The sequence below is a fragment of the Anomaloglossus baeobatrachus genome, chromosome 1 (assembly GCF_048569485.1).
Source record: "Anomaloglossus baeobatrachus isolate aAnoBae1 chromosome 1, aAnoBae1.hap1, whole genome shotgun sequence".
Taxonomy (NCBI): domain Eukaryota; kingdom Metazoa; phylum Chordata; class Amphibia; order Anura; family Aromobatidae; genus Anomaloglossus; species Anomaloglossus baeobatrachus.
The window spans coordinates 325,471,723-325,486,735 of NC_134353.1; the positions used below are offsets into that span (position 1 = coordinate 325,471,723).

Sequence of the window (15,013 nt, forward strand, 5' to 3'; positions counted from 1 at the left end):
TTTAATATAATTTAAAATGGTGGTAGAAGGGATAGGGGAATTAGAGCGAACGCGTTATACTTATCAAGTCTCATTATCGCTCATTATCCCACATGCATGTTCCCTGCTTCCCCGCACCCCCTTCCCCCCAGGGAGTCCCCGCGTCTCTGGTTGCAGTGAGACACCCCTCCACCCTGTGTGACAGCGTGCCTGACTGCTACCAATCACAGACGCTGTGTGTGTGTTTATATTGGTGAAGAAATAAAAAAATTGGAGTAGGATCCCCCATATTATAATACCCAACAAAGATAAAGCATATGGCTACAGGCTGCAGTCCCTAGCCATGCGCTTATCTTGGCTGGGTATCAAAATAAGAGGGACCTCATGTGGCTTTTTTTTTTATTATTATTATTATTAATAATAATAATTCAATAAATAATGTTCAAAATCGCCATGCGGTCCCCCTAATTTTGATACCCAGCCATGATAAAGCAGACAGCAAGAGGCTGGTATTCTCAGGCTGGGGAGGATCCATGTTTATTGTACCCTCCCAGCCTATAAATAGCAGCCTGCAGCTGCCCAGGGATGCCACATCCAATAAACATCTCATTAAACTCAGTTACCTCACAGACCTGCATTTCCTGGCTGAAAACTGCAGTTTTCTACCAAGAGGTGCACATTTGGTACTGAATGTCTGCAACAGATTTCAGCACCAATTTTTGCTCTTCCTGGCAGAGAACCGCACTGAAACAGCGTCAAAACCATTTTTGTTCATTTTTTTTGCCAAGAGATGCAGATTTGGTGCTGAAATTTATTCACCATATTTTTCATACTAAATCTGCACCTCTTGGCAAAAAAACGCATCAAAACCATATCATAATGCATGCGGTTTTGATACTTTTTTTGTTACTTTATATATTTTTAATCCCCTTAGGGGATTTGAACCAGCAATGATCTGATTGCTTATGCTATATACTACAATCCAACTTTATTGCAGTGTATAGCTAAAATAACGTTCTCTGACAATGGTGACAACCGTTGGGGCTATTTATATTCTCCAGGCTGCCATGACAACTTGATCATACGGTAGGGGGTCGATGGGAGCTGAAGTGAGCAGATCAGTCATCTCATGATTTAACTGCGGCGGTCAGTGATTGACAGTGGCATTTAAATGGATCAACTGTAACAAATCAGAGCAATTTTCAATCGCTGCAATTACAGACAGATGGCGACTGTGTAACACAGCCAGCAATTGCCTGTTATGGTGCAGGCTTAGCTCCTGAGCCTGCTCCAAACTTTGCTGTAAATGAATGTAGTCGCAAAGTCGTTAAATAGGAAACGTTGGTGACCTGACAGAACATCTCTATCCGTTTACTTATCCAATGTACAGAAAACTTAACATTGCAAAGCCCTTTCCGCCCAGCTGCAGAAATGAGTAGTTTAGAGCACTACGTAAGGATGTATAATCTTGGTCCTATTTACACCAAACCCAAGTTGCCATTAAATTTCCCTGTGCTCTTGCCCTGACAATGCTCTGAGCTGAAATCTCGCCTCTCTTTACTGTACACATTTGCTTGCTCCAGCTGGCGTCTTCATATTCTTCTTACAATATTCCAGCTGCAACTTTCTTACTTTTTGCCAATCCCGACTATAATCAAGTAGCTAAGTTGGAAATGAGTGAGGAACTTAATCATTACTTTACTTGATATTATAAATTGCAAAGAAAGAATGAAAGGATTCCAAACTAAGTGTTAGTAGATAATTTGGGTCACAGACATCAAATGCAATTTATTTATGAATGTGAGAAGGCTCTATGCCAATAACAAGCCTTTTGCAAAGAGGAAGACTATGGAATTTACATTTTTATTGAGGGCTAAAAAACTCTTGCCATAGCAAGGATACGTGCCCACGGTGTCTTTCAGACTCATCCGGAGGGTTTTGCTAACGGAAGATGCTTCAGGAAAATGCTGGTGATGTTATTCTTGAACGTTCTTGTTTTGTATATTTTTGCTCATTTTTAGCAGCGGCTTCATCACCAGCAACCTTTTTGGGGGAATTTGTATGCATCAAGAATGGAACAATCACTTCTTGTAACCAATTCACATATTTAGAAATGTGAAGCAGTTAAAAGACTATCAAACCTTTCTTATCGGTATGTTATTTTGGAGAGCGGCAGTAAATGAGGGACCCCAGACATACACACTCAATGCAAAGCACCAATTCTGACCACTCATCCACCATGCTGCTCTTGAAAGGGCTGTCTAACAATTGATGGCCTATCCTTAGTATAGGTCATCAATAGTAGTAGATGGGTGGTGGTATGACACCTGCCAATCAGTTGTACATGGTGCTGGCAGCTGGATGTGCACAGCTGCAGAGCAGAATTACACAGCTACGTCAACTAAATAGTAGCTACTACCAAGTACTGAACATCTATCACCTCAACATTTAACTAGGGGCAGATGTGTAGTACATGACCTTGACTACTATACAGTTGAAGGGAGCTAGCTCCGCAACTAAGCGCATCTTGCTGGCAGCTCGGAGCACAGGTGTCGCACCCCTACTAATCAGATATTGATAACCAATCTTAAAGAAGGACCATCAATCTAAAAGTCCTGGACAACCCATTTAAAACTGGAGTAATAAAAATTCCGTTTCCCTATTCCAAACAGAAGATTTCAGCGTTCTTATAGACTCTACAAAACTGTTGGTAAGTATACTTTGACTGTAAACAACTTTTCACACTTTAAAGGGAATGTGTCTTCAGAAAATGACCTATTGTTTGTCAGGTGTTTCTGTTATATTTGTGTTTTTAAAAACATTTTGTGAACTTTTTTTCAAGATCTTTATTAAAAAACAAAAATTACTATTTTTTGCACTGGTTACTAAGGCTTTTTAGACTCATACTTCCTTTCTTTCCAGGAAGAGATATTACAGCAGTTTTCTTGTCATCCAAGGCTGGGGAGATGTTACAATGACAAATAAGACCTCTATATCCAGTTGATGAAGTGTAAAAATTATAAGATTTCTAATTTAATTTAATCAATATCTAAAAAAGGGCAAAAAATAATTTAAAACAGAAAAGTTTGATTTAAGAAGGTTGTCCTGGTTGAAATGAAAGGTCTGCAATTACTCTATGTGACTGCAGACTGACAAACCTGTATCCCCTATATCAGTGATGGCGAACCTATGGCACACGTGCCACCAGGGGCACGCAGAGCCCATTCTGCTGGCACGCGCGCTGTGTCCTCATCCTGCTGCTTTGATCTGCTGGCGCGGTGGCAGTTCAAAGCTGTGTTGGAGCGGAGGAGACATTTCTCCTCGCTCTGATACTCCTCCTCTCCCAGGCAGCAGGTCTGTTGCCTAGGAGACGGAGGAGTGTCAGTGAGCGGCGCCGGCGTAATGACGTCTTCTGGCCGCATGGGAACCTGAAGGCCCAGCGGCGCGCAGCGGTGGAGCGGAGGCTGGAAGGTGAGTTGTGTTTGTGTTTTTTTTTTTAATAACTTGTGTGCGGCTGTGCCAAGGTGGGGATGAGGGGGCCAGTGCCAGCATGTGGAAAACATACATGCCTGCATGGGGGGGGGGAGAACACACATGCCAGCATGGGGGGGAAACATACAGGCCAGCATGGGGGGGGGGAACATACATGCCAGCATGGGGGGGAAACATACATGCCTGCATGGGGGGGGGGGAGAACACACATGCCAGCATGGGAGGGGGAACATACATGCCAACATGTGGGGGGGGAAACATACATGCCAGCATGGGGGGGGAAAAATACATGCCAGCATGGGGGGGGAAACATACATGCCAGCATAGGGGTGAAACGTACATGCCAGCATAGGGGGAAACATGCATGCCAGCATGGGGGGGGAAACATACATGCCAGCATAGGGGTGAAACATACATGCCAGCATAGGAGGAAACATGCATGCCAGCATGGGGGGAGAACACACATGCCAGCATGGGGGGAGAACACACATGCCAGCATGGGGGGAGAACACACATGCCAGCATGGGGAGGAGGGAGAACACACATGCCAGCATGGGGGGGGAGAACATGCATGCCAGCATGGGGGGGAAACATGCATGTCAGCATGGGGGGAACATACATGCCAGCATGGGGGGCATGCATGCCAGCATGGGGGGAAAACATGCATGCCAGCATGGGGGGAAACATGCATGCCAGCATAAGGGGGAAACATGCATGCCAGCATGGGGAAAACATGCATGCCAGCATGGGGGGGAAACATGCATACCAGCATGGGGAGGAAACATGCATACCAGCATGGGGAAAACATGCATGCCAGGATGGAGGAAACATGCATGCCAAGATGGTGGAAACATGCATGCCAGGATGGGGAAAACATACATGCCAGGATGGAGGAAGCATACATGCCAGCATGGGTAATCAAACATGCCAAGATGGGGAACAATGCGTGCAAGGATGGGGAAACATGCATGGCAGAATGGGGGGAAACATGCATGGCAGGGAGGGGAAAATATACATACCAGGATAGAGGAAACATACATGCCAGGATGGGGAAAACATGCATGCCAGGATGGGGAAAACATACATGCCAGGATGGAGGAAACATGCATGCCAGGATGGAGGAAACATGCCACGATAGGGTACATTTACCAGGAAGGGGAACATTTACCAGGATGGGGAACATTTACCAGGATGGGGAACATTTACCAGGAAGGGGAACATGCCAGGAAGGTGGACATTTACCAGGATGGGGGTACATGCCGGGATGGGGGAACATTTACAAGGATGAGCAATATGTCAGGATGGGGTATATTTACCAGCATGGGGGAACATGCCAGAATGGGGGACATTTACCAGGATGAGGTATATTTACCAGGATGGGGCCATGATGGGGACAAATATACCAAAATGTAGGAAATATATATCAGGATGGGGGACATGTTTACCAAGAAGTGGCCCAGGAAAGTGGACATAACTACACAATAAAAGTGGAGGGTAGCAACTCGTACGTCTTTATGGGATTTCAAGATGTTCAGACTTTGAAATGTAGATGTGGATTACAGGGTGAAATCTGATTGCATTCCGTGCTAAAATCTCTGTCTAATAGGCTGCAATTTTTTCCAGAAAGATCAATCCAACTGCTGTGTCTGGAAAGGGCTGGAAAGGGCTCAGCTTCAATGTGTGGTAAGTATGCATGAGCGTGATGCCCCCTGCTGAAGAGAAGACTTCAAAGGTAAGATTAAAATCAATTATTTACATAATAGGATTGGTTGGCACTTCGGAAAAAAAATTGGGTTTAGGGCTACAGTTTGGGCCCTCGGCCTGTAAAAGGTTCGCAATGACTGCCCTATATCCACCGTTAGTTAGGTCCATTTAGATATCACAACTTTACAAATCCTCAACCATTCAGTGGTTTGGAAAAGTACATTTTTAAGGATATGATAAGTATTTCTATTAGAAGATCATCACAGACTGCAGAACAAAATACTCCAATACTCTGTATAGTAAGTGAAATAAGCAAAAGTATTTATATTTTCTCATCATGCTCTCAATAATGGTAATTTTTAGTGTGTCACCATTAATCAAGGATATCCAGAATATAAAGTTTATAGGTCAGTACATTACTCAGCACATGCATGTGCCTGCTGAGCTGTGCACTTCTATTGAGTAACTTGTGGGATCTCAGCACCCGAACCCAACCAAACTGAAGGACATGTAATATGATGGCGTCTGTAAAGTGCTGTGGAATTAATGGCACTATATAAGTGAGTAATATAAAGTAAATTAATAAATATAAGGGGTGTAACAAATAGATATAAAAAAAGTGATAGTTCCACTTTAAGGATAATTACGGATAACGATGGCCTACCTTAAGGCATGCTGTCCACGATTTGATTCTTCAGCTCCAGTAAGTACTCCTTGTGAGTCATATCCTCTCAGTATTTCAGAGTTTCTCACTTGTAAACAAACCATAATTTTATTAATGGTTACCCTTATCCTGATTAATTTATGCATCTGAATTCTATAAACAAATGAATGTTCTTCTATAGAAAAAGTCCATCAGAGACACCAATTGTTGTATCTAATTGCTAGTCATTAATTGATTACAATCTTTTATCTAAAAGTACGCAGAAAAAAAATTATCTACTCTGTAGAAGATTTAGAACAGTAGTAACTTATTGACATCATTCAAAAATTGTCTGTCTGCACAACTTAAAGGGGTTATCGGGGTCTTTGCTTTTTTTCCACATAGAACGAATAACTTAACAGCAGGTAAGTTCCTAACTACCTGCCTGTTCTGTATAGCGACAACAACTACCTGCCTGTTCTATATGGCGACGACCTCTGCCAGCTCACAGTGGTCACAGTCTGCTTCTACCAGTGATTCTTCTACTTCTGGTGATGTCACGTTCTTCTCTTCTGCTTAGTAGATGGGACGTCACTGAATATACCATGCTAATTGACAGCCGACTCTCTGCTCCCTAACTGACGTCAATCAGCACGATGTCTGCAGTGTCGCCCCGTCTACAGAGCAAAACAGAAGTGAAATAGTTGCTCTGTTCACATGAGGTCAAAGGAAGCAGGAGAGTCACCACATGATCTGGCAGCAGAGATGGCCGCTGGGCAGTACTGGCAGGTAGTAAGCATCTACTTGCTGGTGAGTCAAAGCCTCATACAAAAATAACCAAAGTCCCATACATCCCCTTTAAATATTAGTAACACAGAAACTGATTAAGTTTACCTAAATATGAAATATACTTTGCCTGAACTTTCAGAACAGGATTATTTTTTACACTACAGCAGTCTGTGCACTGAAATACATGACTTAAGGCTATATCCTTATTAACTGGGCTCCAGGCCAAATCACGATGGATGCCAAAAGGAGTGTAAAATTGTATGAAAGTCAATAACTAAAAACAGGTGACCAAACAAAACAGATTACTGAGAAACAGATTTATCAAGGTGAAGGCTATAAAATTATCACATAAGAATGCATTGGTTTTTTTTCTTGTTCATAAACAGCTAGGGTTGTACATAAACATAAATAGAGTTGGGGGCTAATGCTAACCTGGATGCATAATGTCATCATCAGTAGACATAAAATAAAATCTTACCTTTCTACATCTATTAGATGACCTAAAAAATATTGTGCCCACTAAATGTTATCCCAAAGTGCCCAGCAGAAGGATATAAATAGCTTGTCGTGTATCATATTTCCTTCTCTGTGAGCCTAGTAACCATAGCGGAGCTCAAAGAGAAGATACATGCTCAGAATTTCAAGAGCCTAGAAGAAGAGGGGACATAACATTGCTTCAAGAGAATGCCTGTTCTTTCAATGGGCACTTTACTTATAAGCACATATGGCCAGACAAACAATGCTACACAAATCATTAGACTAGAATTCGAATTTGTAGTGATATATGCCCCCGTGTATGGTCTAATGCTTTTTAAACTTGCAATGCAGGATGCAATCACAAAATGTTATTTCCAAAGGCTTCAAACGATGAGAAAAAAAGAGGACTAATTGGATATATACTGAATCAGGGCCAGATGCCATCACTCTGTAAGCTAAAAATGGCCATATCTTAAAAGAAATCTGTCACCAGGTTTTTGCTACCCTATTTGACAGGTTAAAGAGGTTGTCTACTACTGGGACAACCCCTTCTGATATTATTATTAATACTCAATTGACACTATGTTTGAGAGTACGGTTTAGCCAGTTTTCTATATTGGATAGTCAATGGTAGACATATGTAAGAAATATCTTTACCTTATACGGCTTGTACCTAGCCTTACAGAGAATTGCAGATTTACAATGTGCATCACAACATGGCACATAATAACTACATATTAGAAGTTTTATACCAATTACTATATTTTACCTTGTCTAAATTCTGGGTCTGATGACAAAACCGATGGACTTTCACTGGATGTGCTATAGTCATCACTGTGCCCCAACTGGTGCAATCTTCCAGGTTCTGCAACAAAGGAATACAGGGCATTTAGAAAAATCATGTAACACTATTAGAAAACAAGAAGTAGAATGATACACAGTAAATACACTAACATTACAGAAAACATCAAGTAAAATAATACATAAAATATACATGTGCATATAGTTTTAGATACAGGGGCCCAAAAGGCCGATGGAACATGGTAAAAAAGTAACTACTGTGATCAAAGCCTACGCTGAAAGAAAAGAAATACTAAAGGATATGAAAATTATTTTTTTTTACTTAAACAAGTGTATTTTTGTAAAAAGGCTAAAGGCCGCTTTACACGCTGCGATATCGGTACCGATATCGCTAGCGTGGGTACCCGCCCCCATCTGTTGTGCGACACGGGCAAATCGCTGCCCGTGGTGCACAACATTGCCCAGACCCGTCACACTACTTACCTGCCCGGCGACGTTGCTGTGCCCGGCGAACCGCCTCCTTTCTAAGGGGGCGGTTTGTTCACCATCACAGCGACGTCACAACTGCGTCACTGAACCGCCGCCCAATAGAAGCGGAGGGGCGGAGATGAGCGGGACGTAACATCCCGCCCACCTCCTTCCTTCCGCATTGTGGCCGGGAGGCAGGTAAGGAGAGGTTCCTCGTTCCTGCGGTGTCACACGGAGCGATGTGTGCTGCCGCAGGAATGAGGAACAACCTCGTTACTGCTGCAGTAACGATTTTTGAGAATGGACCCCCATGTCACCGATGAGCGATTTTGCACGTTTTTGCAACGATGCAAAATCTCTCATAGGTGTCACACGCAACGGCATCGCTAATGGGCCGGATGTGCGTCACCAATTCCGTGACCCCAACGAGTTCGCATTAGCGATGTCGTAGAGTGTAAAGCCCCCTTTAATTAAAAAGGTTAAAGCACTTGGCTACGGCCTGTATATATCATTACTCATAGCACACTTCAGAATGAGGTAACGGAACCAGGGATTCCCAGCCAGTCTCCCATGCTGGTACTTGCCACGCCTCAAACTAAATAACGTCTCCAACAAGGGCAGGCACAATGAGTTCAACATGGCCATCGACCTGAGAGATGTAAGTGAGTTTGAGAATGAGGTAATAGAGTATTCCTCAATGAGCTCTTTGTAACAGAAAAGTTAATAACTAGTGATTAGTGAGCACTACCAAGCTTGGGTGCTTGGTACTCAAAACGAGCAGATCAGATGCTTAGTATATGACTGAGTATAATGGAAGTCAATGGGGATTTCAAGCATTTTTCAAGAAGATTTTTTAGAAAAATGCCATGAGTTTCCCAATGACTTCCATTATAGTCCGTACTCGAGTCAAGCCCATCCAAGCATCTGACCTGTTTGTTTTGAGTACCAAGCATGGTAGTGCTTGCCCATCACTATTTATAACCCTTATATTTCGTCTACAAAATAATCCAAGCAGATTTCTGACCTGTTGCACAACAACAACCCCCAATCCCCCAAATAAAGAAACTGTTTAAACACAAGTTAGAAATAATGTCCAAAATAGACTTTGTAGCCTTTGCTAAAGTGCTATGCTAATGACAAATCTTGTACTGCTCCCTTTATTCCAAAAGACATAACTTTTTTTTTCTCTATCCACATAGTGGTACAATGGCTTATGTTTTTTTTGTGGGATGAGCTGTAATTTTTTATTAAACCATTCAATTTACCATTTAATGTACTAAAAAAACTGGAATCATAATTCAAGAAGAGAAAAAAAAATCAGAAATACAAATAAATGAATATATAAAAAAATTGCTTTGTGTTGGCATATTCCAAGACCCATAGCATATTTATTATAAATCCATTAGGCTGGATGAGGGCTTGTTTTTTGCAGTGATAAGCGAGTACTACCATGCTCAGGTGCTTGACGCTCGATAAAAGCAGTTGGATACTTGGTTGGGTGCAACTCGAACACAGGAGTATAATGTAAGTCAATGGGGGAAAATGCTCGAGTTCCCCATTGATTTCCATTATACTTAGATGCTCGAGTCAAACGCATCAGAGAATCCAACCGCTCTAATCAAGTTCAGATCCCCCGAGCATAGTAGTGCTCGCTCATCACTAATGACTTGAACTTTTATATTTTTTAGAAAATAAATAGAAAATATAAATATTTCATATTTTTTAGAAAAAAAATGTACTTTTTTTGTATGTTTTACTTTATCCTCTAGTCTTCTCGGAGGACATGAACCGGCAAGAATCTTATCGCCTATACTATGTACTGCAATAAAGAAGTATTGCAGTATATTGTGTCTCCTTTGAACCTCAGCATATGGGTACCCTGTCACTACCATCTTTGAACTCCTCTGAAGCTCAGCTATAGGGTACGGTTCTATTTGTGTATGAGTTGTGCGAGTCTCGCATCGGTATCACCCGGCACGGCCACACACTCTCCAGACAGGAGCGGGTCGGTTGCATGTATTTCCATGCAGCTGAGGTGCTTGTGTCCGGAGAGTGCGCAGCCTTCAGCAGGCATTCAACTGCCACAGAGAGCCCTTGGGATCCCCATTTTGTTTAACAAGGTGCCAATTGGAGCCGATAAGTGCGAGCAGATGCGTCATATTTAAATACCACTGTCAAGAGATTGATATCAGGGTTTAAATGGTTAACAGCCATTGCAATCTCTGGCCACAGCTATTAGCAACATATGCCGGCCTTGTAATATAGCCATCTCCTGAGCCCTCTGTAAGCGTGATCATCGCTGAAATCCCATACATGTGTGTGATATTGCCTTAAGAGGTTAATTCGAGCCGGTCATCAGATTCATGCTGCCTGAAGACAGGGAGAGACCTGTGAAATAATATGGAGCATGGCAGGGAGACCACATCGGACTAGTCAGCAAAGACACATAGGTCCCGAATCAACAAGACTGGCCATGCTGGAGTCCGAGGTGCCCGATTCATTAAGAACTTCATGCTTCTTAATGAATCAGGCATGTGACACAGCAGGTCATGAATTAACACAGCCAGTGTCTGAATAAATAAATGCTGCTCGTAGTTTGGGCAGTATAGACTGGAAGAAGGATTCCTTTTAACAATATACTAAAAATATATGCTAACACTTTACAGTATATCACAAAAGTGAGTACATCCCTCACATTTTTGTAAATAGTTTATCTATTCATTGGTCAACCATCAAGATATGACACTGATACAATGTCAACAATCAAGATATGTGCAGATCAAGGAATGGGTTAAACGTCACGCTGCCGTTGACTAAATGATAGGAATCGTGATCTTTACTCATCTATGCGTTTCAGATATTATTCTGCTTCTTCTGGACCCCAAATCACATTGGGATACAGGCACAAACAGAGGAAATATACATACACCCAGGGTAAGTGATGGTTTGTTTGTGTGCTGTCACATGGATAGAGCTCACAGTGTAAAATGCATCTAAAATCAGACAAAAAACATCAGTGTACTTGGTGAAAAGTGAGGGACATAGAATAAACATTAAAAATTATCTTTTCAATGAACAGTGGAAAGAAATGCACTTCAAAATAATACACAATTTAATTTACGCTATTAATCTGTCCTTCCGAAATTCACCAGCACTCTACCTAACTGCTTGCTCGAAGTGTGGTTTATGGAGAGCAAATCCATTCCACTGTCTGTGGGAATGTACGAACATGCAAAACATGTGGGGAGATGTTATTGACTACATAAAAAAAATCTGGAGTGTAGATGTCCCTAAAACCACTCAGGCCTGCATCTTGCATTCGGATGACGCAAGGGAGGGAGAGGACAGAAGATAAGATGTCCCTCTAATCCACATGGTGTTGATGGTAGCAAAGAAATGCATCCTCAGACATTGGTAAGAAAAATAGGTGCCAGGGATATCAGAAGTAGTAGAGACGCTAAAGAAGCTGATGATTGTTGATAAAATAGAGACGGAGAAACAAAAAGAAAGAAATACAAAAATATTCTTTAAATAAATGGAGAACATTTATTGAATGTAGTTTCACTCAGTTGAAGATTTCAAGTTTAGTAAAAGTGTTTCGGAATACAGCTTCGTATAGTATTAAAGACCTAGAGGGAATTTGAGGAAGTTCCAAGTTACTTAGTAGGAATAGATAGGTAGGTGGTTCACATTGTTATGGATATTGAAAATTGTGATCAATGAATGTTGTAAAAAAAAAATCAAAAGGTTTTGTTCGAGAATGGTTAAATGACCAAAATAGATTATGCAATGTTTTAAACTGTTTGTAATTATCTTTTATCATCAAATAAGGTTTGTTAAAAAAAAAAAATATCTTTTGCATAGCTGTGGCAACAAATTGTATACCCTACTTGTTGAATTAATATATATACAGTACAGACCAAAAGTTTGGACATACCTCATTCAAAGAGTTTTCTTTAGTTTGATGACTCTGAAAATTGTAGATTCACATTGAAGGAATCAAAACTATGAGTTAACACATGTGGAATGAATTACTTAACAAAAAAGTGTGAAACAACTGAAAATATGTCTTATATTCTAGGTTCTTCAAAGTAGCCACCTTTTGCTTTGATTACTGCTTTGCACACTCTTGGCATTCTCTTGATGAAGAGGTAGTCATCGGAAATGGTTTTCCAACAGGCTTGAAGGAGTTTCCAGAGATGCTTAGCACTTGTTGGCCCTTTTGCCTTCACTCTGCGGTCCAGCTCACCCCAAACCATCTCGATTGGGTTCAGGTCTGGTGACTGTGGAGACCAGGTCATCTGGCGTAGCACCCCATCACCCTCCTTGTTAGTCAAATAGCCCTTACACAGCCTGGAGGTGTGTTTGGGGTCATTGTCCTGTTGAAAAATAAATCATGGTCCAACTAAACGCAAACCAGATTAAATAGCGTGCCGCTGAAAGATGCTGTGGTAGCCATGCTGGTTCAGTATGCCTTCAATTTTGAATAAATGCCCAACAGTGTTACCAGCAAAGCACCCCCACACCATCACACCTCCTCCTCCATGCTTCACGGTGGAAACCAGGCATGTAAAGTCCATCCGTTCACCTTTTCTGTGTCGCACAAAGACACGGTGGTTGGATCCAAAGATCTCAAATTTGGACTCATCAGACCAAAGCACAGATTTCCACTGGTCTTAAGTCCATTCCTTGTGTTCTTTAGCCCAAACAAGTATTTTCTGCTTTTTGCCAGTCCTTAGCAGTGGTTTCCTAGCAGCTATTTTACCATGAAGGCCTGCTGCACAAAGTCTCCTCTTAACAGTTGTTCTAGAGATGTGTCTGCTGCTAGAACTCTGTGTGGCATTGACCTGGTCTCTAATTTGAGCTGCTGCTAACTGTTAACCTACGATTTCAGAGGCTGGTGACTCGGATAAACATCCTCCGCAGCAGAGGTGACTCTAGTTCTTCCTTTCCTGGGGCGGTCCTCATGTGAGCCAGTTTCTTTGTAGCGTTTGATGGTTTTTGCCACTGCACTTGGTGACACTTTCAAAGTTTTCCCAATTTTTTCGGACTGACTTTCATTTCTTAAAGTAATGATGGCCACTCCTTTTTCTTTACTTAGAATATGTATTATGACAAGAAAAAAGCAGCTAACAGTCTATTCAGTAGGATGATCAGCTGTGTACCCACCAGACTTCGGCACAACACAAGTGATGGTCCCAACCCCATTTATAAGCCAAGAAATCCCACTTATTAAACCTGACAGGGCACACCTGTGAAGTGAAAACCATTTCCAGTGACTACCTCTTGAAGCTCATCAAGTGAATGCCAAGAGTGTGCAAAGCAGTAATCAAAGCAAAAGGTGGCTACTTTGAAGAACCTACAATATATATTATATTTTTAGTTGTTTCACACTGTTTTGTTAAGTATTTCATTCCGCATGTGTGAATCTACAATTTTCAGAGTCATGAAAATAAAGAAAACTCTTTGAATGAGAAGGTGTGTCCAAACTTTTCGTCTGTACTGTATATACAATGCCTTGCGAAAGTATTCGGCCCCCTTGATTGTTTTCAACCTTTTCCAACATTTTAGGCTTCAAACACAAAGATAAAAATGTAAATATTATGGTGAAGAATCAACAAGTGGGAGACAATTGTGAAGTTGAACAAAATGTATTGCTTATTTTAAACTTTTTTAAAAAACTGAAAAGTGGGGTGTGCAATATTATTCGTCCCCTTTACTTTCAATGCAGCAAACTCACTCCAGAAGTTCATTGAGGATCTCTGAATGATCCAATGTTGTCCTAAATGACTGATGATGATAAATATAATCCACCTGTGTGTAATCAAGTCTCTGTATAATTGCACCTGCTCTGTGATAGTCTCAGTGTTCTGTTTAAAGCACAGAGAGCATCATGAAGACCAAGGAACACAACAGGCAGATCCGTGATACTGTTGTGGAGAAGTTTAAAGCCAGATTTGGTTACAAAAAGATTTCCAAAACTTTAAACATCCCAAGAAGCACTGTGCAAGCGATCATATTAAAATGGAAGGCGTATCATGCCACTGCAAATCTACCAAGACCCTGCCGTCCATCCAAACTTTCATCTCAAATAAGTAGAAGACTGATCAGAGATGCAGCCAAGAGGCCCATGATCACTCTGGATGAACTGCAGAGATCTACAGCTGAGGTGGGAGAGTCTGTCCATAGGACAACAATCAGTCGCACACTGCATAAATCTGACCTTTATGGAAGAGTGGCAAGAAGAAAGCCATTTCTCAAAGATATCCATAAAAAGTGTTGTTTAAAGTTTGCCACAAGCCACCTGGGAGACACACCAAACATGTGGAAGAAGGTGCTTTGGTCAGATGAAACCAAAATCGAACTTTTTGGGCACAATGCCTAACGATATGTTTGGTGTAAAAGCAACACAGCTCATCACCCTGATCACACCATCCCCACTGTCAAACATGCTGGTGGTAGCATCATGGTTTGAGCCTGCTTTTTTTCAGCAGAGACAGGGAAGATGGTTAAAATTGATGGGAAGATGGATGGCGCCAAATAAAGGACCATTCTTGAAGAAATCCTGTTGGAGTCTGCAAAAGACCTGAGACTAGGACGGAGATTTGTCTTCCAACAAGACAATGATCCCAAACATAAAGCAAAATCTACAATGCAATG

At 41.6% G+C, this 15,013-nt stretch overlaps 1 protein-coding gene across 4 annotated transcripts in view; it reads right to left on the reverse strand.

Annotated features, from left to right (window-relative positions):
• The window catches only part of PTPN13 (protein tyrosine phosphatase non-receptor type 13), a 427,557-nt gene that overhangs the window by 168,700 nt on the left and 243,844 nt on the right, over positions 1-15,013 (reverse strand). For all 4 annotated transcript variants that reach the window (XM_075351805.1, XM_075351812.1, XM_075351792.1 and 1 more), the window contains exons 8-9: positions 7,854-7,949; positions 5,840-5,927 (exon numbers count right to left, since the gene is read on the reverse strand). In XM_075351805.1, coding sequence (XP_075207920.1) covers positions 5,840-5,927; positions 7,854-7,949 — 184 coding nt within the window. The remainder of the gene's footprint in view (positions 1-5,839; positions 5,928-7,853; positions 7,950-15,013) is intronic.